General features: G+C 35.9%; 1 protein-coding gene across 1 annotated transcript in view; it reads right to left on the bottom strand.

Annotated features, from left to right (window-relative positions):
* The window catches only part of ABCA13 (ATP binding cassette subfamily A member 13), a 166651-nt gene that overhangs the window by 61886 nt on the left and 77870 nt on the right, over positions 1–26895 (bottom strand). The window contains exons 35-40 of the mRNA XM_053984027.1: positions 23742–23832; positions 7415–7661; positions 6375–6464; positions 5718–5790; positions 4028–4146; positions 2987–3074 (exon numbers count right to left, since the gene is read on the bottom strand). Coding sequence (XP_053840002.1) covers positions 2987–3074; positions 4028–4146; positions 5718–5790; positions 6375–6464; positions 7415–7661; positions 23742–23832 — 708 coding nt within the window. The remainder of the gene's footprint in view (positions 1–2986; positions 3075–4027; positions 4147–5717; positions 5791–6374; positions 6465–7414; positions 7662–23741; positions 23833–26895) is intronic.

Genomic DNA, 26895 nt, shown 5'->3' with positions numbered 1-26895 from the left:
CCTGATCACCTGGATGTCTTCCATGTGCCATGTAATGGTTCTCAAATGTCTCAAACTCTTATGTCTCCACATTTAAATAAAAGAAAAAAAGAACAAACCCTAATGTCTTCCCCTCTTTGCAAAGTCATGAAATTCCTTTGTTCTTCTCCAGTTCAGTTCCCACAAATTATTCCACAAACTAGATCTCCCATTCATTAATCAACAAGAGCAGTCTTTAACGAAAGGTAGTGAAAGAAAACCTAAGACTGACAAGGAAAACTGAAAATCTTTGCACTGCAGGACCTCCTATGCAAATAGCAATCAGGGCAAAAAAACAGAAATAAGTGATCAAGGGTAACCTGTCTTTTTCGCAGCCCCATACACCTATCTCTAATTCTATCAGTTTTTGAAAGTTTTTCACAGAATAGAAAGTTTTACATACATACATACATACATAATGGAACTCCACTGAAACGTGTCTGTTGTATTGGGGAAAAAAGGCAATTACAAAAACAACAAAGCAAAATTCTGACAACAGATCCTCATTTAATTTAGACAGGGGAAAGGTCGCAAATATTCAGAGAGCACCTTTGAAATAAAGTAATGCAAGCAATATTCAAATGAATAGCACAATAGAGCATTGTGTGTAATGATATATTTCAATATCCAACATATTAATTGGAATTATCCTCCAAGCTGCATTATGTAACTGAATCAAACTGTGAAGAAATAACCAAATGGATATTTAATTTATTATAAACAGGAAAAAGAGACATTTAAGGTTGTTCACTTCACCAGAAGGTATATTTAAGGTCTTTTTTCTAAAGACTTGTTTCTTATTCAAAATTATATAAAAAAAGGAAATGTACTAGCTCTAGCTGAAACATCTTTCATATTACTTTTGTGCCACACAGGTAATTATTTACAGAGGGCAGAAAAGAGCTGAGGAACAGAAAACTATATACATCAATAGAACTAATTTTTACTTTATATTCTATCCATAGTTAGGAAAATTCTTTCCAAGGAAAAACACAACCCCTTACCACATCAGATTGAAGTTCTGTGAAGATGTGTTTTACATTATTACATAATCTTTTACTTGCCATTAGTATTCCAGAATAAAGCTAGACTGACATTTCAGCTAACATATGGCCTATCAAGAAAAAAGGATGAGAAGGAGCAGAGAAATCCCTCAGAATTGCTGGACCAGATTCATGATTGATATTAAGCTAGAAAGATGTAATTGATTCCTCTGGACACTTATACAATTACTGTACTGTAAAGCCTCAAGCCCCACACTTTGGGATTGGAAAAATGTACTCTTCCAAGTGAGATGTGAACAGTACAATTTGCCTTTTGGCAGTATTTAAAATTACCACATGTTCTTCCTATATTTCATTATGCTATAAAAAACAGCAACACTGAAGCTATTATGGAACAATTTTTTGGCCATGTTACCAAAGGAAGCCAAAGAATATACAGTCAAGAAAATAAAATAAATAAAAAAAAAAAAAAAAAAAAAAGAGAAGTTGTGCTTTTGCTGCATAGCACTGATCATCAATGAATGGCAATAATCAATGCAAATTGTTGGCTTTTCAAGTATTGGAGAAGAATGCATAAAGATTCAGAAATTTTCTAAAATGAAGTGAATCACACAGTAATTCTCTTCAAATGCAAATTTCTTATTTTCTTTTATACCAGGCTATTTAAATGGTACATTCACTCTCATGAACAGACCTGAAAGGTCAAAGTAGAAGTCTGGTCATTAGTTACTGAAAGGTTAATGCAATAACTTGACATTGCATCCCTTGAAAGACATTTCCAGGAGATGCTTTAGCTAACACAGTGCCCTTTATAAATTTACTCCACTATTTACTTTGGGTCTGAAATATGAAGCTTACTTACTAAGACTACAACTATAATTTATCCCTGTCCTGATGGCAGGTGGTGTTCTATACCAAACACACTAAAAAAAAAGGACCACAGTGCAAGCATGTCAAAACAAGAATCTGAAATGATTGAAGATACACAGGAAAAAATGGAAGTCAGAAAAAAAATATTGCTGAAAACTTTCCGGTTTCTCATGAAGGAATGATGGAACTGGAGTTCGAACCTATAAAATACATGGGACTAGAAGAGAGATTACAAATTATTTCCTTTCCATCCTAATCTAGAATCTGGAAAAGGCACAGCTTCCTCTTAACAAATCATATTTGCCTCAAATACAAAAGTAGAGACCTCTCACTGATATGTATCAATACTTCTCCAAGACTGCTGTTCCTCTACTTGTAATGCATCTGCATTTTAATGGATCCCAAAAATCAAAGAAGGATTATTCTAAGCACAACTGCAATAAAGGGCTTTTCCTTAAGGCCTTTTGGTATGCAGTGGAGAGGTACAGTATCTCCATATTGTGAAAACTTGGGATGAGACCTGGAGGCTAACAAGCACTTACCAATGAAGGTGATTTTATTTCCCTTGTAATGTTTTAGAAAGGATCTTTTGAGAGAAGAATAGTATGTTTGTTATGCAGAAGGAGTTGCTCCTGCAGGATGTCTTTACTCTTAGGGGGAGGAAGGTGAGAGAAATGAAGCAAAGTAAAGTATCCCTTGTAGGCATGAAAAAGCATCAACAGCAACCCATTACTGTGATGTTCGATGCACTTTGGCCAATTCTGACATCAGCTTTTTGCAGAATACAAACAAAAAACATTATTTGGCTGACTATTTAAAAGCAAGTTTTAAACTTAGATTCTAAAATGAGTTCACTGGGAGAAAAAAAAAAGGTATATCATTTTACTCATTTAAAACAGTTTATCAAATACAGGAGGTTACTTCAAGAATTATGAAGAGAGTTAGACAATAAGAGATAGGGGATTTTTTCCCAGTGATTCAAGTGCAAGGATTTCATGTAATGATTTATTATTTACTAAGTGTTGTGTTGTCTGAAGCCTGAAAAAGTAATCAATACATACATACATATGTGAACACATAAATGCAACTCTTACCTTAGCCAGAGGCTGAGATTTGGTGTTATTCAATTTTTTATCTTGAAGTTCAAATGTTTTCCTCCCTCCAAAAGACCAACCACCATATCTGATAATAGAAATGAAACAAAAAGTTATCTGCCTTAAGCTCTGCAGTTTTCTTGCAAGGGTAAAGTTGAGATAGCTTCACTAACGCTTTATTTTTCAACTGAAAGTAAAACTTCACTCCTCACAAACTCCTTCCCTGTTAAAAAGAAGGGGGACAATGTATTTTTTAATCAGGTGAATATTATTGGCTTTTTTCCAGCAAAGGTATTCCCTTAGATAAGAATTATTGCTTTCTGAAAACTGAAATCTTTGAGCAGTAGGAAGAGTTGTGAGCAAGTGAGGTATTACTGACTTCAGAAGCATCTTGAACAGCTTTTTTTCTTCCTAAACCATTCATATGTTAGCTCAAATCTTTCATCCAAAGATGCATACCTCTACCAAATCAGATGCCCCTTCTTTTAATATATAAGTGGCTAACACTTTCTTCTCCTCGATAAAATCATACATGGTCTAATATTTCTACTTACATTATCAGCAGTGGTTGAGTTGTAAAGTCACATAAACAAACTTCAAAATACAGCAGATAACCTTTGTTGCTGACATCACAGAATATGAAGTATTGCCAGGGGCATACCAGCCCTTTTTACTTCAAAGAAAATATTAATTGGAGCATATCCACCTCTATTTGATTGAGTCTCTGAGGAATGAAAATTATATTGTTCACCTGGTTTAGATATGCATCTCTGAGATGCTGAAATAACTCACTATGTGGAAGAAACTCCAGAATATGCTTAGAGGAGATCATGCAGCTGTTGGAGGAAGTTCTGAGATGTGACCATTGAGGGCCTTTCACATTACCTTGAATCACAGCCTAACTCTACACCTTGATAACAATCACCAAATAAAGACAACAACCCTTCATATTCTCAGTGACAAATGTCTATGCTTTGGATCAGGAAGGACTGTGGGGTTTATACACAAAGGATAAGCAAAGCTTAGACATTTTAAGGTTACCTTGTTTTGTTGGAAGACCTCACTAAATACTCTTCCACAGGGAACCCTGAAAGATTATACAAAATATGTCCTTTCTTATTCTTCACATAGGGAGCAGAGGTATTGAAAGTTGGGCACATCTGAAAAAAGTATATATAAAATAAGTAAAACACTTTTAAAAACAGTGGCACTATATTTAGCCTTATTTTTGGATTTTGATCTAGATTTTACAGCACTTCTTTTTACTTCAATTTGCCTTTCCCAGCTTTAACAGATTTTCAATAAATTATGAATATTTTTATGTTTATAAGGCAACTCAAATGATTGTGCCACCTACACATTAGAAATCCCTTTGATTTCTCTTGCAACCCTGTCAGTCAGTTTGTTTTGAAAACATCAAAACTTGTATATAAGCTTAAGAATGTTTACAGCAATGAAAAAGGCAAGACTGCTTTTTATTTGTTTTTCCTGAGAAGAAACACAAAATAAGCACCAGATAAATATGAGATAAAAGCAAAATTCTAATTAATGTTATAAGCTTCTAAAAATTTCATTGATGAGCTGAAGAGAAGAATAAAAGAAAATGTCATCTAGTGATTCATTGGGACATTCTCACAACCACAGAAAAGCTGACAGATATTAGACTCAATTATCTCAGAAGCTTTACAAAGCACTTTATGGCAATCAAATGAAAAATTTTAATGTTTATTTGATGTCACAAACCTACAGAAAATAAAAATTCACTCTCAAAGATTGCTCTTCTATAGCTCACAGATAGTTCTGTCTCCTCTTTCAAGTGACTTCTTTCAGTTTTCATGGTTAATAGACCTCTCCCTGTGAAAGTTCCCATTTGTATTTTATTCAACCTTCTTGTACTTAAGTCTCTTTAGTATTTTAGTAGAGGCAAACTTATTCCTCATCCAGAAAAGTAAAAAATAAGTTTCCTCCTTTCATTTTTCCCAAAACTGTAATGCTATATTTCATATGCAACTCTTATTCTAAATAATTATATCTTTATTTAAAAAAAAACAACTTTTTTTTTTGTAGGATATTCCCTTTTGGGGAAATACATTTGTCACCTCAGTCACAGTTTCATATTTTTGTTTTTAACTCAACTCAGAGCAAGTCAGCAAGAAAAATAATTTGTTAAGAAGGTCAGAAATTACTTATGTTTTTCAAAATCAATAATTTCTTGAAGCCTGTTGTATTTTGAAATCCAAAATTCAAACCAAAAGCAAACTCCAACAATTGAATCTCATTTATGTGTAAATTCCCTGATAGGTTCTACCAGCTAGATTCACCCACCCTTCCCTTTGAAAGTAGGTAGTCTTCCAGACGTTGTGGAAGTGTTGTTTTAACCTTGTTGTACATGGAGGATTTTCTTAGTCAGAGTCCTATAACATATTTAAAGTAAGTTGCATCTGCTGAAAATAGTTCAGCTGTTTCTGATCCTTTTATTTCAGATCAATCTATAGTCATTTCTAGTGCACATATGTATATAAACATATATTTATCTACATACAAACAAGAAAATTGTGTTTAATTACATTGGGTGAAACAGAAGCAAATCTCCAATCATAACGAAGTTGGACCTTTGAGGATTTATTTCCTCATCACTTTCACCAGCCTTTCAAAAACAGCAGCCAAGGAATTAGAAGTAATATACACACATACATTTTTTACATACATAAGTAAATAAAAAATTACATACCTCCCGTTCAGACACACATCTGCATGAATCCTGAGGTGACATAGATTCTGTCTGCCAGCATGAATTATTTTTTCTAATGGGAATAAACATAATAAAAATTATAACTAGGAATGAAAGAAATATGCCACTTAACAGAAGAAATCCAGAGAATAATGAGTAGATCTGGCATGCTAATGCCTTAGCATTTGATCACAGCAGCAGCTGTGTCTAGAGTGATACAAATTTTACCCACTTTTATGAAAGTTGATTTACTAAAAATATTTATATAGGCATCAAATGAGCTTCATGTCTCATACTTGCAGCAATTATTAAAGCATTGTCACCACTTCATTCCTGAATTTGGAAATCTAGAAGGCTTCCTAACAAATATTTTCTTTATTGTCTATTCATCCTTTATATGGACATCAGGCTTGATCAAAATCATCCTGAAATTAATCGGAAAGCTGCCACTGACTTTTAAGATGTATGGATCAGACCTTTAACAGTAAAGCCTACTTTGTTCTTCACCTGGATGCCAGCTCCTTTATCAGAAACGATTTGTCACTAACTCCATGCTGCCAAAAAAAAAAGGCTAAGATAATCCATTACACAGAAAGAAAAAAAAAATGAAATGTTCAATATTTGAATTAAGGAAATAGTTACATTAGTTACAATTACCCATGTTGTGAATGCATGCATCTGTGGTCCCAATCAGAGAAATATCCCAGTAGAACCTGAGAAAGTTTTCCTAGGTTACCATCTTCAGTGCTGTTCAAAGAGGGCCATAGGGGTATAAGGAGTGAAGGGAAAAGAAAAATAAAAAAAGAAAAGAAATAAAGACATGTTAATATGTCTAGCTCTATTAACCTTCAGTCTCAATGTCCTATGTATTTTCCAAGAAATTAAAGGCTGATAAAATCCATGCATAGGAAACATACCAAAATAATCTCATTTCAAAAAACTTTATGTGAACAGAAAATTCATTACAATTATGGCTAAACAAATCTCAACATCTACCCATAGGCATCCTTCTCCTTATAATCATGCTTTTCTAGTGGTTGGCATTGCTAAAGTGTTTTTATGCTTATAAAACAAATTTATATTATATTTATAAATTCAAAGAGCATCTTGCTATGTTCATCTGTATATTTGCACAGTAGAGAAAATTACTTATATGTGTGATTAGCACTGTATATAGATTAACTCTATAGATACTGCACATTAAAAATATATAAATAAATAAATAATCTAGTTGGCTTCAAAGCTGAACATACAGAAATTAGGTTGCATAAGAAGAGCAGCAGGCTTTGTAAATACTGTGCAGCATTTTCAAACCCAAGACTTGTTTTGAGAAAATAACTTCCGGCCTAAGCAATTTTTTTAAATGAAGCATGCAAAGGCTCATTCAAATATGCTTGTTCAATACACTTGTTCATTTACATATAAATGGTCATGGCTGGTATTGATTTGAGTTCAATCTTCTCCAAAGTCTTTGCCCTTTCCTCCAGAAAATCCTTCACACAAAGCTTTTCTAATTTTATCTTTCCCTTATAATAATCTATAAAAGTGTACTAAACATCTAAAAAAACCCCCACATAACTATTCTAAAAAGTAACCTAACATTCTTTCTAGAATACAAGAAAGTCTTTAGGATAGGAGAACTCCAGGGTAAAGGTCCCAGAACCCTGGATATTGATGATGATAGATGAGCCCTTTACCTAAAGAAGGATTCTGCATTGTCATAAAGTCTTGGCGTCAGCTTGAGAGAAGGATAATCGATAGCCAGTGGCTTCACACTAAACAAGGCCATTGCCAGTGCAACAAAGAGGATGGGCAGCAGCACATTTGACAGGCTTCCTCTACAGTCTCGCCTTGTGTGGTGAAACCTCTTCATCAGCAGAGCAACAATCTGTGTGAGAACAAGGTGGGCTCCACGCACACTCAAGGCTCCCGCAAGCGAAATATCTAAGTGAGACAAAGGGAACAACATTTTGACAAACACGAAAAACCAAACTGAACTTTCCATGTGCTATACTGTCAAATATAGAACATAAAAGTCTTTTAGCTCTAATAAATCAAACTACATAAGCCTAGCATGCTCTCCTGAGTGGAACAGTATAGCCCCATGCCACATCGCTTCCAAGAATAACCAATTAACAAATTACCTCTTCCTGTGAGGGAAAACAGATATTTAGTTAACACATCTCTTTAGGTTCCCATGCACAGCTAATGGCTTACTGAATACTATTTTCCCTAGGTATTCCCTATGGTCCTGCACTTGGTTTGTCCTATGGTTTGTCCATTCCTTGTGCATTGCCACCTTTGTTCCTGGACAAATTACTCTGATCAACATGGCCTGTATTCACACTAATGTCTTGATCTACCTTGACCAGAATCAGCAGCAACTTTTCCACAGAAATTTCAATGGATCCTCTTCAGAGCATCACAGTTGCTAGGCACATTGATTCTCATAAAAGCATTCCATTCATTTCCCTGCTCATATGGGACTGACAAAATTTTCATATTTGTTAGTCAATTCAGTTTTCAGAGCTCATGGGCTGTCCTTCAGAGTCACATGGGAGTGTGTCCACAGCTTATTAACATCTCACAAATCAATTGGTTTCCCAACAGACTCTCCCTTAATTTTACTTTCTCACCAATCACACCAATCACTCTGCCTCCATCTGCCTCTGCCCAGTTGAATGTCCTTCAACCTCTTTCCTTCCTCACATCGTAGCAGTGTCCGACAGATTTACTACCACAGGCATTTGTACTGTAGCAAGACTGAATAGCCTGTTTATTAGAGTGCTCAAAGTCATACTATATTTTATGACCACTTGTGATTTGCCTCTTACCACCTTTCCTTCTGCATATTGAGAACACTTTTTAACATTTCCACGTTCCATGTTTAAACAGTTACGTTTATGGAAGTTCTCAAGTAACCTCAAATTAATTGTCCTTAGAACAGTTTTTTTTCTGAGTTAACAGAATTTTAATCCCAGACCCTTTGCATTATTCTAACAAAGTATTTATAGCCAAGAAGTGAGGCAAACAGAGAGAAAAATTAATCAGATAATAAGCCAAACTTCTGACCATGGTCGCTGAACAAACACCTCAAATTCTGCACTCATTACTCCAGGCAAATACAGGTTAATCACCCTCTGTCCCTGGGAAGGTGACACATCTAATTCTCCAGAAAATGACTCTCAGGATATGAAAAACAAGAAATGACCATTTGAACTCTGTCACCTGAGAGCTCAGCATGAATACAGGACTGGTTTGGTGAATGAAGGATGAGCAGTGTGTGCTGTTTATTTTGATTTAACAAAGCCTGTGACATGGTTTCCCACAGTCAAATGGGGTGTGGAGGACAACAAGGACCACTGGCTGGACTGACAGTCACTACCCTGTAGGCTGGGAACAGGGATCCTGGATCCAACTGAGGAGCAGCTGGTTAGTTGGGGTGTCCCTTGGGGGCAAAGATGAGCAAAACACTGGCTAACAGAACCTTTTAACACAGACATGTGTGCATACCCGCACCTGGAGGGGATCCACACTGTCTGGATTCACCTTTCTGTCAGGCACTGGGGACAAGTGGCAGCAGGAGCAGCTCTCTGGCAGCACTTAAGAACCCTAGTGGCATCAGGTAGCAAAATCTCTGCTCAGGGAAAGGACAAGTTACAGCAGGCGCCAGCTGGTACCTGGGAAATTCTGATATCATAAATCGGGAAGATAAATTTCACTGTGAAGAAAACAAACAAAACTCAAGACTGGCCTGGACATGGCACTAAGTAACCTGCTCTTGACCTGCTTAACTGGCATTTTCAACATTAATATTCTCTGATTTTAACAAGTTATAATTATTTATTTCAGGGGTTATTTTGGGGGGAAATTCCAGTATTTATTCCTTTAACTCTGCAACTGAATTTTATTTCGTTTGAGCAGAAATTCTCTCTGTAAGGTATTCTAATCACAACCATAGCTTGCTAATTTGACAGCTAACACAAATGGGATTTAAGGTTTTGAATCTGTGGAGAGTAAAAGTAGCTTCAGAATTCAGATTCTGATCCAGCTTTCAAGTGCCCTGATCAAGAAGGGTTACATTTTAGGCTTGGAATTTTTTGTTCTCTAAATTGGAGTAGGAGTAGGAGACACTTGTTAAGAATTTTTTTTTTTTTTTTTTTTTAATAAAAAAACTTCTTAGGAATGTATTAAGTTCTCCATATTATCATGGTAAAACTCTCACAATACAGAAATTGAGACACTCAGAGGCAGAAAAATTTTCAAGGTATGGGTGTTTTTAGACTAAAACACACCCAGTAAGTGCGTCTTCCAGCTTAACATCCCTGAAATTGTAAAGCATAACATCTCTCATTTATCTAAGCAGCAAAATGCCAAAAAAGAAGCACAGAATTAGATATTTTCTGTAGTCCCAGACCTATTTATAGATCATTAACAGGAGATGTGAATGAAAGAGTCTTCAAAATATTTGACCCTTTGAATCTCTGAAAGGCAACTATGACATCTACTTTCTGGGGACAGAAAGGGAAATCAGAGCTGCCATCCATTCTTTTTTTTGACAAACAGAGCAGAGATAAATTATAACAACTTAATTCAGATTGCCAAAGGAAGGGAAATTGTCACCATGAATATAAATAATTGTTCATTTTGTCAAATATCCTAACTCTTACTCAATATTCATAAAGTCAGTGAGCCAAGACACACCCCAAGAAGATGTAATAAACCATTATAGTGGAAGTATATGTTTGACTGTTTGACTCGGGCACTTTAAAGTGATTTATCTTTTCTAAAACCTCATATGTTTACTGTTTAAAATTCTAATTGAAAATGGTGCCAAATATCTTTCTGAATTATCTTAAATTTCCATCTTTGTGACCTTGAATTCTGTCATTTCTTTGTGTTTCAGGTACAAAATAAAATTCTTGCTTATTTGTTTTGAATTTATTCTATTTGATGATACTGGATGGGCTCTTAAATCTTGCTTTAGGAGACAGGTTATAGAAGTTTTCAATCCATCTTCTGCATAAATAATCTCAACCTTTCACTCTCCTCTTATAAAAATCTTTATACTCCTAATCAACCTTGCTGCTTGTCTCAAATCTTCTTATATTGACACGATATCAGTCTCAAGATATAATGTGTTCAGTGCAGCTGTCTATCAGATGTGGAAACACTACTGATTTATATGATAGTATTATACATGCTTTTACTGATCAATTTGTTTTCTTTATGCATCATACCACTTCATCTGACTGCAGCCACACTGTGAAAAGTAGCGGGCATTGGGCTTTACATAATAGACTCAATACAGCTTTCAAGATTCCCAAGCTATTAAATCACTCTTTCAACTAGAACCTAAAGAATTAATTTTTGCTCCATAAAGCTTGTAAGTAATTCACCACCTACGTCTGGTATGTATGTCAGGGTGCATAAAACCAGCATACATTTATGGGAAAACAGCTTCTGATTATCACTGAGAATCATAAAGGCTAGAAGACAAGACCAGCTGACCTCTCTGTTATGAAGTCAATTTTTATGCAGAAAGCTTATGAAAATATCCTCATTAATAATTTAGATCACAGAATTAAAAATCTGACCCAAGTGTTAGAAACTGTCTTGCTTGACTTACAATTGCAATTATCCACCAGAAGTGCAATTATGTTCACAATTAATTTGTGCTTTCCAATTCATCCAGACTCTCCTTTGTACTACAGACAAGACTTTTGCTAGTTTCCAATACATATAGGTTAATATTAGGTACAGGGAAACAGAACAAGGCCTAAAATCCAGAAACAAAAATTATCAAAATCCTTGCCTATAGACTACTCTAGAATTGGGAGCAGAAACAATTATTGTAAAAGTCTCTAACTTGGGCTTAGATGATCCTTTTCTCCTGTATTTTTCACTTCTAGAAAACAATGTAATGCTAACGTTTTTCATAGTGCAGAAGGAAAGATGGGCTATGCAATAGATAAACTAACAGTCAGGAGCATACATTTTCAATTCTACTTCTGTCACTTTGGCATTTAGGTAAGTCATTTAGAGAAGGCCCAGATTTTGGGAAGCTAATACCTGGAGATGCAATAGCCTGGCAAAACAGTTGAGCTAGCTCATATGAAACTGGTTGCATTCAAAGGCAGCACATATTTACTGGTTTATCAGAAGTTTTGTGCCAACAAGTAGTTCTAAGCTGAGGAAGTGAACTGATATCATTCTGCATGTCAGCACACACCATACTGGCCCAGAGGCAGTGCTAGCCCACCAATCTGTGCACAGCATTTCATTAGAAGATATAAAAATGTTCTTCCTCCTATTGCACATTTTTCTACTCATTATAAAAATTATTATTATATTGATTTTTTTTTTTTCTAGAAGGATGTTGAAGACAGATTTTCATGTGGGGAATGTGAATAAAAGGCACTTTGATGGTGTAAAGTATAAAGGGAATGCATCTGGTCTGTGTTTCATACAGTGACTGATTCTGGCTTATATCTCATGGAGTAATGAGTTCTCTCTATCCAAAGCTGATCAGAAAAATATTTATTTTGAGGGGAATTTCATGAGAGAAGTTCCCTTGGGGCATTTTTAGATATAAATCCTCCTATTCATCCCCTCAGGCTATTTTTAATTTTAGGCATTGTGAATATTTCTTCTAAAACGTTGATTCAAATTGTTTCCATTTTAAGAATTTCCTGTCTAAGAGTTTCTCCCTACTCCATACATATTGATTAATCCAATTAAGTAATATTTTTGAAAGGAAAACATGTAGGGTTTTTTAATTAAAAATTTAGCCTTACATTCTGAGTGCCAGATCCCAAAATAGGATTCTGCATAGGCCTGAAGACCTTTGAGAAAGAGTAATAGAGATCTAGGCAACTGTAGAGTTCATCAATAGAATTAACATGTTTTAAAGCCAAGGAATTGTTGTCTGTCACTCCCCAACCTTGTAAAGAACCCCCTTCAAAACTCAGATCTCCTAAGCTCTTTTCCTCAAGCCAGACAGTTGACTGATTAGACAATTTCCTTCCTTTATCTAAGATATTATTCTTATTCAAGATCTGACACTCTTAATATTTTATCACACTGAGGACCACTGAAATGATAGTGTGAACAATACATCTGATTCCTATTGAAAACTCAAGAACCAGTGTAACCAGAAAAATGTGCTGTATACTCTCACTGAAGAAACTCCAACACCCAAATCTCACAATCTAAAAACCTGTCCCTAGAAAAACTACTAGCAAACTCATAAAGGAGCCTCTTTAAGCTCTTTATTGTTTTTTATTTCCTAGAATAAGTGGTATGAACAAAAAGTTCATTTGTACACAAAAAGTTTAGGAAAAGAATGGGGCAAACTCCTTTCAAATTTATCACTGTATTTAAAAGAAATACATCCTAAAATCAGGACTAAACAGAGTAGGAATTATCTACTCCCAGCAATGTGTAAGGGGGTGAAGAACTGGTGAGATACAATTGGACTTAAATCTTAGAGTGAGAAATGCTTTGCAGTACCCTCACACTTGACATGTTGGAGAGGAGATATATCTGACTTTTACTAGTTAAATGAAAGACAGAAGTGTAAAGTGGTTTTGTGCAAAAGAAAACTTAAAACATCCAGGTGCTAGAGAGCAAAAAGCCTTCATCCATAAAATAATTTTCTTTACTCTTACTTGCTACACTGTTATTCAAGCAGTGACAGAGGTGTATCTAAGCAAGAGCATTTGATCCTGGACATCACTCTTTGCAGCTAAGATTTTCATTCAGGTTTCTCACAGGGCGGAGATGCATTGTACAAACAGGCACATAATTAAGTGGCAATGGAAAATACAGGTCCAAAGAAGGACAATGAATCTGATGAAGGGCCTGGAGCACAGGTCTTATGCAAAGTAGCTGAGGGATCTGGGGTTGCTTAGCCTGCAGAAAGGAGGCTCAGCGGGGACCTTATCATTCTCTACAACTACCTGAAAGGAGGCTGTAGCCAGGTTGGGGTCAGTCTCTTCTCCCAAGAAACCAGTGACAGGACAAGAGGAGTCTTAAGCTGCACTAGGGGTGGTTTAGGTTGGACATTAGGAAGAATTTCTTCACAGAAAGTGTGATGCAACATTGGAATGGGCTGCCCAATGAGGTTGTGGAGTGACTGTCCCAGAGGTGTTTAAGAAAAGACAATGCGGCACTCAGAGCCATGGTCTAGTTGATATGGTGGTGTTAGGTCATAGATTTGATCATCATGGATTTGATGATCTCAGAGGACTTTTCCTTTCTAAATGATTCTGTGATTCTGATTCTGTAAATTTATTAACCAAAACATGAGCTCCACTCTTTTTTTATTATTTTGTTGGGAGAGGAGGAACTATTAAAACAAGGAATTTTCAGCGTAAAGTTTCACATGAAATACGACTCATACAAACACTTCAAGCACCAATCTAAAATACTCTACTCCTCTTGGACCTTAACCCTACCATGGGATAGTTTTGGGATAGGTAACCAGCAGACTGGGAAATAATTAAAATTAGGACTAATTTTTGAATACTGAATAACCCAATTGCAGAGAATACATTAGGATATACAACAAGATAGCTCTCAAAATAACCTGAATAGAGTACATGACCTAGATTCTCAAGAGGTCATTACATGCAGCAAATGGTTGTTCCTGTCCCCCAAACTCTCCAACTTTTGTAGAGTTTACAATGTGAACTTGGTCAGAGTCCCTACCTGAATCTACTTTTTCAACATCCAACCACCATCACATTATGCTGCTGCAAAGACCTACAAAATAGTCAGAACAGATTTTAAGTGTAAAAAAGAATACAACTTAAGGTCTTTATTTTTTTATCCATGCATAACATAGCCTCATTCACATTATGAATATCATCCTTTAATTTCAAAAACTTGCATTTTCTCAAAGTTAGCGCATACTAGAAGTATGAACAATAGATGAAGAGATGAGGACCACTGAATGCAAGGAAAATATTTCTTCACAATTAAACAAAGTAGATTAAAACTAAAAATTAGATTCTAGTTTTCCCTTCCTTTATATGTTCACAATCATAACTATTTATATCTAGCATTATAATTCTATTATATTAAATATGAATTTAGGTATCTGAAACGCCCATTCAAGTCAGAAAGAAGGAAAGCCAGCCTCTTTAATTAACATATAACTAATACTCACATGCCTACAGAATTGCCTGACTGTTTTAACCCTCTATTTGATGCAAGAATACTCAATCTCATATCAATGTAAAAAAAAAAAATTAAGCTTTGTCATCACTCATATTAACAGAAAATCTTCTAAAAGTAAAAGTGCCACACCATGTACCACGTGTGTGGTAGTAGGCAAAAACTTTAAAACAGATGTGCATCACAACCACACTCTAAATGTAAATTTGAGGAAGCAAGAAAGTCCAAATGGCATTTAGCAAGTAAATAAAATAGTCAGAAAGACAATGATCTGAGATCTCTGCTTTTAATTTGTGCTTGCTTTATACTCTTGCCTTCCCAAACCTATTTTTCTGTTTTATCTACTCATTGCATTCAGTCTTAAAACTAGACTGCAAGCTGTCAGAGGTAGTAAGGACCTGGGTTTTTATTCTTACTATTAGTCTGTAGGGTGCCTGGAACAACAGGGCATGACTTCAATTGGGTTTCCAAGGCACTGTGACTCATACAATAAACTATAATAGCTACCACAGCAGCTAGGAAAAAACAACACCCTTGTTGCTGCTCAAGTGTGAGCTGGTGTCAAAACACCCCTTGTTGTTTTTACTAGTGTGGAAATGGGCAGGAATGTAGCCATAGCAGAAACTTGAATGAGTGTATATTTATTTGGGAATGTAACACTTCCAGGTTATAAAAGCACCATCATTACTTTCAATGAAGGGAATTAATTTTCTAGTGCAAAATACTCTGTTTCTTTGCCTTCTCCAGTCATAAGAACACAAACAGTACATGAGCATAAAGAAATGGGAAACAATGGTGCTCTCTTCCTATCCATCACCCTACAGACACCGTGGAGAGCCAAATACAGTGGGTACACTGACAGGCAAGTAATCTGGTGAATGGCCACCTAAGCTAGTCTGGGCCTGGTGGAAGAGGAGGACACACTGCTGAATGCACCCTTCCAATAATTCATAAATAGAGGGTTTCAACTGTTTCTACATTTGTGATGCCTAAAACAATCTCTTTTTTACATTTCCAGGGTTTTTTCCTGCTTTGCCATAATTTATATCTCTTCATCCTATTTGGGATGTTTGCCAGCTTAAACCATTCTGAAAAAGAAGTTGGAATTAAACACCAAGTATTTTTTTAGACTTGTGCAGTGAACTCTACTGTGGCCAGGGCAACTTCATCATTATGGGATGGGAATATTCTTTGGAAACAAACAAACCAACAAACAAACAAAAAGACAAATGTTCAGTCAGGTAGACAGGCTATCATGTCTTGGAAAAGAAAATTACTGCAGGTTTGAAAACTCCATGATTTTTCAGATTTTGAGTTTCTGCATGGCTAACTTGCAACATTAACAACTAGGCTAATTTTAATTTCCAGGAGATATACTATCTCCCCTGCAATGATGCACCTGCAATGAATTGCCATGTGGAAGAGGAGGCAAGTAAAGGAAGAGCTGAAAAACAAGCAGAGACTGTCTACAAAATGGAAGCCTAGTTTCACCTTCTGTTTGTACTCTTTGAAGGTACAACAGTAGAAGAGAAGCACAGACTGTCAGAATTGCAAAAAAAATATCCCAATTCATTTCATAGGTATCTATATATCTATGTAAGACATGGCCAAGAGAAAGAATACATTTGTGTATGCACAGGCAAACAACCATCAGATACATCTTGTGCACTAGAATATACCCTCTTAGTACAACAAGCAGCACACTTACTGAGGTAGGTTCCTCTTCTTTCTAGAACTGTAAATCAATACTCAGCAAGTTGTTAGAATTTAACCCACTGATTTCAACCTGTAGACTTAAGTTACAACATTTCAAGATTGAATTGAATCCAATGCAGACAATAGGGCTACAACCCACAGTAGTTTTGCTGTGTTTGATGAAAAACTGGTGAAAGGGCAGGGCAACAATAAAATCTGAACTTTGCTCTACCACTTCCCATAACATTATATGTGAGACTTAATGCTAAGTATCTTAGCATTTCCAACTAGACAGATTAAGTAGAGCAACAGAAGAAAGAACTATATATTCAAACCAGGTGTTCTCAAACACTTCCCAGTGGTTATTCCCAGAAAGGGACCTTTTAAATAACAACTGTCCATTGTTGTACTGCAGATGACTTCTGTCATGCAGCCACTCAGTTTGTCATGAGTGGCCTTTGAAAACACTGTGTACAGCTCTCTGGAAGAAGTCTCTTGGAATTGCTCAGAGAAAACTCAGACATTAAACAGAGGAAACAACTTCCGGCAGGGCCCAGATTTCACCATGATGGACAAGGACATTCTGACCCACTTTAACTTTCAGAATTTTTGCCAGTATTACCTTAATACAAACAAAGCACTTGGTCTAAAATAGTGCAGCTCCCATAATCAGGAATATTTTTAGAACATATCTCTACTGGAGTTATTCTATTAATAAAAAAATCATATCAAAGTTTGTGCAGGGAAACAATTCAAAACTGAAAGTTCTGCAGGAGGCATGTTTTATTCAGACCTGAATCAGGTATCTCATAAATAGTAGTATTAAACAGCTTCAAGGATCTGGATTAGCAAAAACAGCTCCATTTTTTCTAATGTCTCCAATGAATATGGTAACCTAAATAAACTGTAAAATAGACCTAGAGACACACAGAAAGAGAAAAAACTTACACGGCTAAAAATTTCCAACTATACAGAAGTCCAACACCAGATCTACTATCATGAAGTCCCACTTATATTTCAAATTAAGAACTGGCTAGCAATGGTGTAATATACATCTTGTATCATCTTGTAACAAGTTTACCATATGAAAATTTGGCAAAAAAAGGGCAGTCCTAAGTGCTCCACATACTTCCCTTCATACTGAAGCTACCTTACATTTGTCCCTGTAACTCCTAAACCAGTTTTTTTTTTTTAGTTTTGAGGAAAACAAACAAAAAAACCAAAAAAAACCCAAACAAAAACCATGTAGTACTGCAGAATGTTGCTAGTATTGAGAAAAAAATATGTATTAATATTGCTAAAGTCTTTGTGGGCTTTTGGTGCACAAAAGGAATGTTTTAGCAACAGAGCAGAGACAACAATTTCACCAAAGGAGATACTTCTGAGACAGAAGTGGACAGGTGAAAATCTAGTTTCATGTAGAAGCATCAGCCTCAAAGCGAGTCTTACTAACACAACTAAGATGTGTAGCACAGCTTCTACATATCTCGGGTATTTCCTGAATAAATGAGGCAAGACATTAGGAGGATTTCACGAAGCCCCTTCCCTAAGCAATGTTCCCTTTCAGAATGAAAAGCAGGCACCTTACTCTTAATAAGCATTTCTTTAAAAAACTGTCATTCACATTCCTTACATAATTGAAGTTAAAGTACCTGTGTTGCTAGTTCAACATCATTAATAAAGCAAAATTGTTTTAAAATACTTGTATGCATGTGTGTACATACACACATGCTTTCTTCATCTGTAAACACAATACACAAAAAGATCTATAAAACACAAAAAGATCTATAAAACACACACTCCACTTGTAAGCTCCAGCAAGGCAAGAAACCATCAGAATTTACTTTCCATATAAAACCTGAAGACTAGCTATTAGCAACAAATACTTCCTGACACCATATGTATGACTTTGTGTTGATTATCTAAGTGAAACTGTTGTCCAGCATATAAGACTCATATTATGAGGGAGAAAAATAATAGTTTATGTAGAATATGAGGTGTGAGGAAGGCAGGTAGGGTTATACCTACCTTCATGTCTCTGAAATAGTTACTTCTAAACAGAGAAACTGATGCTTTGTGTCTACAATATTCTTCTCATAAATCAAGTTACATTTTGCAAGGTGGAGTATTGCAATAATTCCTAGGTTATTTCATGCAAATTTTACAGGGAATTGAAAGAACTGAGCTCCATTTAAAAATGGATGTTAAAATACAACTTCAAGGATATTGTAAAAATCACTGACAAACCTTTTTATTTGTAATTACAGTGAACTCAATTTGTCATAGTGGATTAAAAGATACTGTTTAAGAATAGAAGAAATCACTTGATCACCTACCAAAAGACATCAAATTCCACTCTGCTGCTCAAGTGCAGAAATCAATAACACCCTTTACTATAGCATATTTTCTGCAAAGACCCAAGTCTTGTGTCAAATGTACCAAGAGAAGAAACACACTTCCCTTGGAAGAATAACCCCAACTGCTAATTAACTCTTGCCTGTCTTCAGATTACAGCTATTTGCTTACTTTTTGCTTCCTTTATTTCATTCCTCTTCTGCTCAAATAAAAGGTAGAATTGTACTTTAACAATATTTTCCATGCATTAAAAAAAAATACGATTTTTAAGCAAACCACTTCTCTATCTTATTTTTGATAAACTATGTTAAAGGAGTCCTGATGGTGCCTTTATAAGGACTTCACTGCCAACCTCCAAATATTAATTCTTCTCTGCTCACTTTCTGAATTCTCAATTTCTCCCTAAAGTCATTAAAAGTTAAAAATGTGAACAAAAGGGTTGTACTAGTATTGTAGCATCAGTCTCATCAATTTTGAATGGATAGTCAAAATGACCTCTTCACATCATTTTGTACATTCAGCTCAAATATAAATCACCTTAGCTGTCTTAAAATGCTTCTCAACCAGGATCAGCAGATAACTCTGAGTCAGTGCTTTCTAGAATATTACTTCCCATTACACAGACATGCCTAGCATTTGGCTTAATTAAAATGCCCTTTATTTAAAATGTATTCAGCTTTTCAAGTGATCTAACTCAGTCCTTAGGACTGGTCTTACTTATCACCTTTCAGCAGTTGTCTTTCTTTTTCATCAGCAAGGTTATGTTTACTTCAGCGTCAGTTATGAAGATAATTAAAAGGCAAAGTTGAAACAGCTGAAATTCACAAAAGCTCTTCATTTTGATGTTTCACTATTAACAACTGCTTTTTGTCAGCTACAATTTCTTGTAAAATTGTAAATTAGTAAATTAGCTTTTAGTTCAGCTTTATAAGTATTGTCTATTGTTGAGCTCACCAATCCTAAAAGAAGCAACGTCACATTCAGCCCAATATTGTTCAAAATGGCTAACACCAGCTGCTTCAGAGAAAGGGTTAAGCAACATTAAAAAGGAGTTATGCATCAACCTGCTTCCACACCTACACTTTCAGAGGCTAACATATCCAAGAAGTCCAGAGGCATATAAGCTTTAATAGCATTATTGTTACTATAGCCGATCATATTATACATCCACTAATAATCATTCTTTGGCTTTTTAAAACGTATGGCAATACTCTAAGTCTCTGTAAGTCTCTGCAATTCTATGGCAAGAAAATTCAAATGTTACTGTGTGCAAAAAATATAATAATAAATTTTGAATTTTCTACTGTTTCATTTCATTTTACCTCAAGGGTCCCAACTGCAGTTTACTGCCAGAAGGGACTAGATCCAAAGTTGGCATCTCCCAGAAATTTCTAAGACAATAAATGCTAGAAAATTAAATAATTTGGCTCTTCAGCAAAACATCTATCTTAATTCAACAATATTGGTCCCTGAATGAGCCAATGAGACTGCTCACTAGCCTATTACCTGCTTTTGCATATGTTCAGATTATTTTGTCATTTATCCATGGTTAGCTACTCATCTCTTGGACTTGCTCTTAGTTCTCCTGATTATTTCTGTATATATACTGCCGGCTGTGGATTATGATAATTTTATTGGCCTCCATAGAGTTGGTTTCTCCATTTTCTCTAGGCTATTTGGCTTCAGTGGTCTTGTCAAACAGTCATTGCAAGCTCAGTCTAGCCATTTTTCTGCATGCTCTGTATACATCTACAAAAGAATAACTACCGTGTGTTCCAACTGTGTATAAATGAATAATGCATGACTATAATATATCTATGTACTATGTCTGCACACACAGTAATCCCTGACTTAAAAACAAAATTTTAACTGTTTTCACAAAAAGGTGAGTTTTAGTCTAAGGTTTTCTCATTAGAATAAAACTAAAAAAATTGAGTAAACCATTCACAATGGAAACAAACTGCTATATATTACAGTGTGCATTGCATCTTTAAAATTACCAATATTAAAACTGTTACAGCTAATTTAATTAACGGACTGCTACTTACCGATAACATTTGCATTTAGAAATGCTTAAATAATTCTGAGTTTATTTTACATTATTTGAGCATTGCTGGTCTTTAAGCAGTAGCCAAGCACCAAGCAGCTGTTCGCCCATACTCCCCCTCCTCCAGCAGGATGGGGAAGAGAATTGGAAAACAGGAAGTGAGAAAAATTGTGGGTCAGGATCCAGGCAGTTTCAGCAGTAAAGGAAAAAAAAAATAAACCCAAAACAAACCAACTAAAAACCAAAAAAATCCAACCCAGATACTGCAAAGGCAATCACTCACCACCTCCCACAAGCAGACATGCTCAACCATTGGTAGCAACAGCTACCTCCTCAAAAAAGCTTTTGTTGCCAAGCATGGCACTCTGTGACATTAAATAACTCTCTGGTCAATTTAGTTCATCTGTCCAGGTCATGTCCCCTTACATCCTCTTTCCCATCCTCAGCTTACTCATAGCAGGGATGTGGGAAAAGAGAGTGCCTTGGCACCGCAAATACTACTCAGTGATAGAAAAACACTGGCGTGTTATCAACACTGTTTCAGTCACAAATACAAAACACAGCACCATATAGGCTACTATGAAGATATTTAACTCAATTCCAATCATACACAATACACTGAGACACTGTAAAACATAACTAGAAATTGTCTCAGCTCTGACTTTAGTGAGATACTGTCATATTTTGCTGAAATAATGTCTCTTGTGTGTTTTTGGCATTGGTGGTCAGCCTAAATCATGTACTGATTTTCTGCAGTTTCATTTAAGGAGACATACACACCTCTCTGCTACGCCTCCTAGTCCAGGAGACATTAGGCATTTTGGTTTCTGCACAATCCTGACACCCCAAGGGTTCAACAGCATTAAAGAATAGCCAACACCTCTGTTTGAGCTCAGATCTGTGTTTTGTGAAAGCATCTCTCTAGTCTAAATTCTCTTACAAATCAAATAGCAGCATCCTGTGATCTCCTCAATAATCCCAGCTGCTTGCTCTAAGGGGTTTTGAAAATTCATTTGACTACTTTGACAACAGAAAGTCTGACTGCCTTTGAACCTGCTTTCAAAGACAAAGTTACACAAGTCAAGCTATTGCCCATGGAATATTCTAGTTGACTTTGACAATGATGGATACTTTTCATGACCATTTCCGAGATCTCTTATGCCTACACTTCACAACTGTCTTAATGATGAATGACAGTCATGTGCAATGAATGACAATTTTCCAGTACTCTCATCCTCAAAGAAATGGCATTATCATCACATATTCTTGCTATAATTTATCAGGGTGAAAAAAATACAGAGTCTCTGATTACTCAATTCTTTATTAATGTAATAACTTTAGCAAATACTACTTTATACATTTTGAGATGCAGATGGGAAAGTATATCAAGTTCTTCAGTAGAATATACTGTCTTCATTACTTTAGGAACTGTAAATCTTACTCTTTAATGAAAATGCAATGTGGAGAAGACAGATTGTTATGATATGAAACTAGTTCAGATGTCCTAGCTGAGTCTTGAAGAAATAAATTGACTGCTATAAAATAAGGGATATTCAAAACTGTGTTTTGAATAGAAGTCTCATTCTCACCACTGACAAAAGTGGCAATTTTATTTGCTTAGTGAAGTTGTTTTAGTTTTATACACTTACATCTTCACTGATTCAGATGGAATAGCCCAGCACACACACCCTCTGGAAAAAGTCATCTATTCAAGCTTGCTTTGTGAGAAAAGGTCTCACCTTAGACCAACATTATTGGCAATGGTTATTTATTATTGGCAGATTCAATTGAATTTATCTTAACAAATAAAGAAAACTTGGCTGAAAATTGTTATTTCTGTTACATTATCATTGAAGGTCCACAGATCAGGACTTTCCTGCTGTACTTTATAGAAACATAATGAAAAGTACTTCACATAGAACAAAGTGCTTGACATCTAACCAAAGAAAACTGTAATCTAAATGTCAATCTTCAAATAGAAGGAAACATGATAAATATAGAAGCATGAAAATCCCAGAACAAATGTGATAACATTCATTAACTTGATGGGCACTGTCATTAGAAAACTTGAGTCTTGGATTTTGTAATGGCATCACCTTATGATCATTAGTGATGATAAGTGATTTTTCTTATGAAGAGACTTTTTAAGAAAGAAAAATCTTCCTGTGTTTTCAGAAGCATTCACAAGGACCTCCTCCCAGGTTTGCAGGGCAGAAAAATAAAAAGTATGGAGGGTTTTTTCTTTAAAACAAGATGTAAAGGAACCTAAAATAACACGCCACTTAAGAAGATGAATGATCTCCTACTACAAGGGGAACCAGCTTTTTTTTCTTCTTCTTTTGAATTCTATGTGGATGAACACGAATGTACTTTTCTTAGAGTGTAGAGATTTTATATCTGTGGTATATGTCTGTAATATTTATCCATTTTCAGTATGAGACAAAGAGGATAATTAGTTTCCAGGGACTGGTACAAAGCAGTAAGTCAGTGCAGCTGCAGTGAGAGAATGTTCGTGTACACAGAAGGGTGGGAAGATGACTGTGAAGGGCTAGAGGTAAATCACAGCAGACATATAAAAACTACTTCCCAAGGCAGACACACAAAAAAGAAATTACCAGATGGTAGCAAGAAGTAATCCCCATTTGCTTGTGCATTCCTCACCTCTGGGAACTTTGTGCATGCTTATATTTGTGTTTTTGATCTTTATAAATCTAGTTGCTTCAGAAAGCACATCATTTTTTACTTACAGACTGATTCAGCACCATTTGTATGGTCCAGGTGTGCTGCCCGTGGAACATAGGGCATCTTCTCTGAGTCCTGCAGCAGCTTCAGAAAAACCTTTCATGAAAGTAGAAAAAAGTAATTTATAATCAATTTTCTAAAACTATACATATATATATATATATATACATATATATATATATATATATATATACACACACACTAAACCATCCAGACTGCCAGAAATTACTACTGCCTGCTGTAAACACCTTGCTGGAATATGACTATAAAATTAGTCAAGCTCTCCAGTTAAAATCTTGGGGATAAGGGAAATGAAATAAATGTCAATAGATGCAAAAACACCTGTGCAAAACATTGCTGACCTATGAACACTACTATCTACAAAGATTTTTTAATAGACTGTCTGCCCTTGGTTGGCTTTTTATGCTCCTAAGCCTTGGTATGCTGGAACTCAGTTACTGCAGTTTTTACCAAGGAAACAGCTTAATTCTCTTCTCATGTCCCAGTTAGAAATCTATGGGAACAACTAGAACTGTTACCAAAGAGTTCTAGAGTTCTAGTTGTACTAGAACATCTAAATCTAATGTACAAAATCCTACAGAGCTGAGAACCCACAGAAACCAGGGAATTCACAGTGTCTAGGGACACTCAGGAAATGTGCCTAGATATGTGCAAGCACATGGACATTAACATTACTGAAAGACATTGAAAGGACAGGCAACCATCAGAGACAGCCAAGGTGAACAAAGTCTTATAAAACTAATACTACAGAGAGGACCAGGCAACAAGGTGTGTTTTGTAGCAAAACATTAGTGTGCAAATTGGGTAGAGATGATAGGATCCCATTACCTAAAATCACCACGAGAAAAACTGAAATTATTTTTTATAAAAGCAGCAATCTAAAAATATGCACCAGATTGAAAATGAAAGAATTGAATTTTCTAAAGCAGAGGAACACATGTCAGAAGGGACTTACAGTTAAAATTATAAAAACCAGGCAGAATTCACCAACTTCACAATCATGAGGTCTATTTAAATGGTATATACACTTTGTCAAACAGATTTGTGTTCAACCTACTATTTCTTCCTTAAACCTGTTTCACAGTTATGTCCTCACAAAGCCCTTTGAATTTCACAGACATGCATTTCATTTATCCATACCTCAGCCTTGCAGAAGCTTTCATAGTGAGCCTTATTCACACACTCCCCACTTCTTGTAAGCTCAAGCTAAAAACACAATAACATTTTCTTATCTTAACCTGAACTGCAATTTAAATAGTGATCTAAGAACCCCAGGTAAAAAGAAAGAAAAGTTTAAAGGAAATACAAGTACCATGAGCATCTCAAATTAAACAGAAAAATCACAACCAAATTTTTCTTTGTCTTGATGAAAGTTTTCTTTTGCTCTTTCCTCTCTGTTTGGATTGAGCTGCAAGACTGATTATACCCACAGTGCAACTTTCAGAAATCATTACAAAACCATTTATTTCTTCCCACAAAAGAACCTGATATCAGCTATAACAAAAATTCCTTGTTTCCAAGGAGCTCATACAATAGACAATAAAAACCAGTCAATGTGAAGTGCTTTATAGCTCTTGAAAGATATTTCTTGACTTTCTAAGGTCTGACTGTTACAAAACCATATTTTGCTTAGTCAATATAATTGCCATTTAACAGTGGTTATTGATTGCATTTGTTACCTGCCAGCTTTCAGGGAAAACTTTGGCCATTAACTGAAAGGCCAGAAATTTCTGGCCTGATATGTCCGTATTAGACCCTGGAGGCAGATCCTGACAGTCTAAAACCACATTCTAATTTGTTTTCTTGGATCTGCTTGATAATGGCTCTGAACACCAATTCTGTCAAGCAAACCAAAATAATCTGCAACAACTGAATCATAGAATCACTGAATGCCCTGTGTTTGAAGAGACCTTTAAGATCATCTAGTTGTAACCCCTCTGCCACGGACACCACCTTCCACTGGGCTGGATTTCTCAGAACTCCATGCAGCCTAGTCTTGAACACTTCCAAGGATGGGACACCCACATCTTCTCTGAACAATCTGACCCACTGCCTCACCATCCTCACAAAATAGAATTTCTTCCTAATGTCTAAATTAAACCTTCTCCCCTTTGTCCTGTCACTGCATGCTCTTGTGAAAAGTCCCTCTCTGTCTCATAGGCTCCCTTTAGGTACTAGAAGGTCACAATTATGTCACCTCAAAGCCTTCTCCTCTTCTTGGGCTCAATTCTTGATCATGTCTAGGTCTCTCCAGATGGCATCCTGTCTTTCAGGTGTGTAAACCACTTAGTGAAACCACAAAGTAACTACACATCTATGGCTAGGACAATGCCTACACCTCAAAACGTTGCCTGCTTATGTTTACTTCAGTGCCAAAATAGCAGCAGACACATTTTCTTATTTAATCTCATTAAGTCACTGGAGAGAGAATGTAGTTATACCTTAAAAAAAAAATAAACAAACCCATCAAATGGTTTTCTAATACATCCTATGTCTGTTGTCAGCTTCATTGACACATACTCTGATACAGCTGTAAAGGCAGAAGGCCACCTGCATTGCCCAGTCCTCCCCAGTTTTCAAACATCCTCTTAAGAATGGGAATCATTAGGGACTACATTGTAGAGAAGATATGATAATTTACCTGATGTTGCACCAGATATTGTGGACAGAAGTGGTATTAGCCTAACAATGTTATTAACAGAGTGAGCACCCTCCGAAATATACAGGTATGGAAAAGTCAGGATTAGGCACCATGACAAAGAGACAGTATGTTCTTGCTACATCTAAATGAAGGTGTATACTCGACCTCAGCAGAACATCCCTTCCCCACATGCCTTAGCAATTCCTGCTTGCTCAGTTAGTCAGAGCATGGTGTTAATGACAGCAAGGTTGCACGTTCAATCCCCATGTGGGCCATTCACTTAAGACCTGGACTTGATGACCCTTTTGGGTCCTTTCCAACTCAGAATGTTCTGTGAAATTCTGTAATTCTATGAAATTCTGTTTAATTTCTGTTTTGAATAGCAAGTCTATATCTGACGAAGGACTTGTCCTTGTCAAGGACAAAAAGTGCTTTTTGTCCTTGAGGAAACAAGTCTGGCCAAATGAGAATATTACACTGAAATAGATTAATGTGAT

The sequence above is a fragment of the Vidua macroura genome, chromosome 1 (genome assembly GCF_024509145.1).
Source record: "Vidua macroura isolate BioBank_ID:100142 chromosome 1, ASM2450914v1, whole genome shotgun sequence".
Lineage (NCBI taxonomy): Eukaryota > Metazoa > Chordata > Aves > Passeriformes > Viduidae > Vidua > Vidua macroura.
This window is presented reverse-complemented; position numbering and strand designations above follow the sequence as displayed.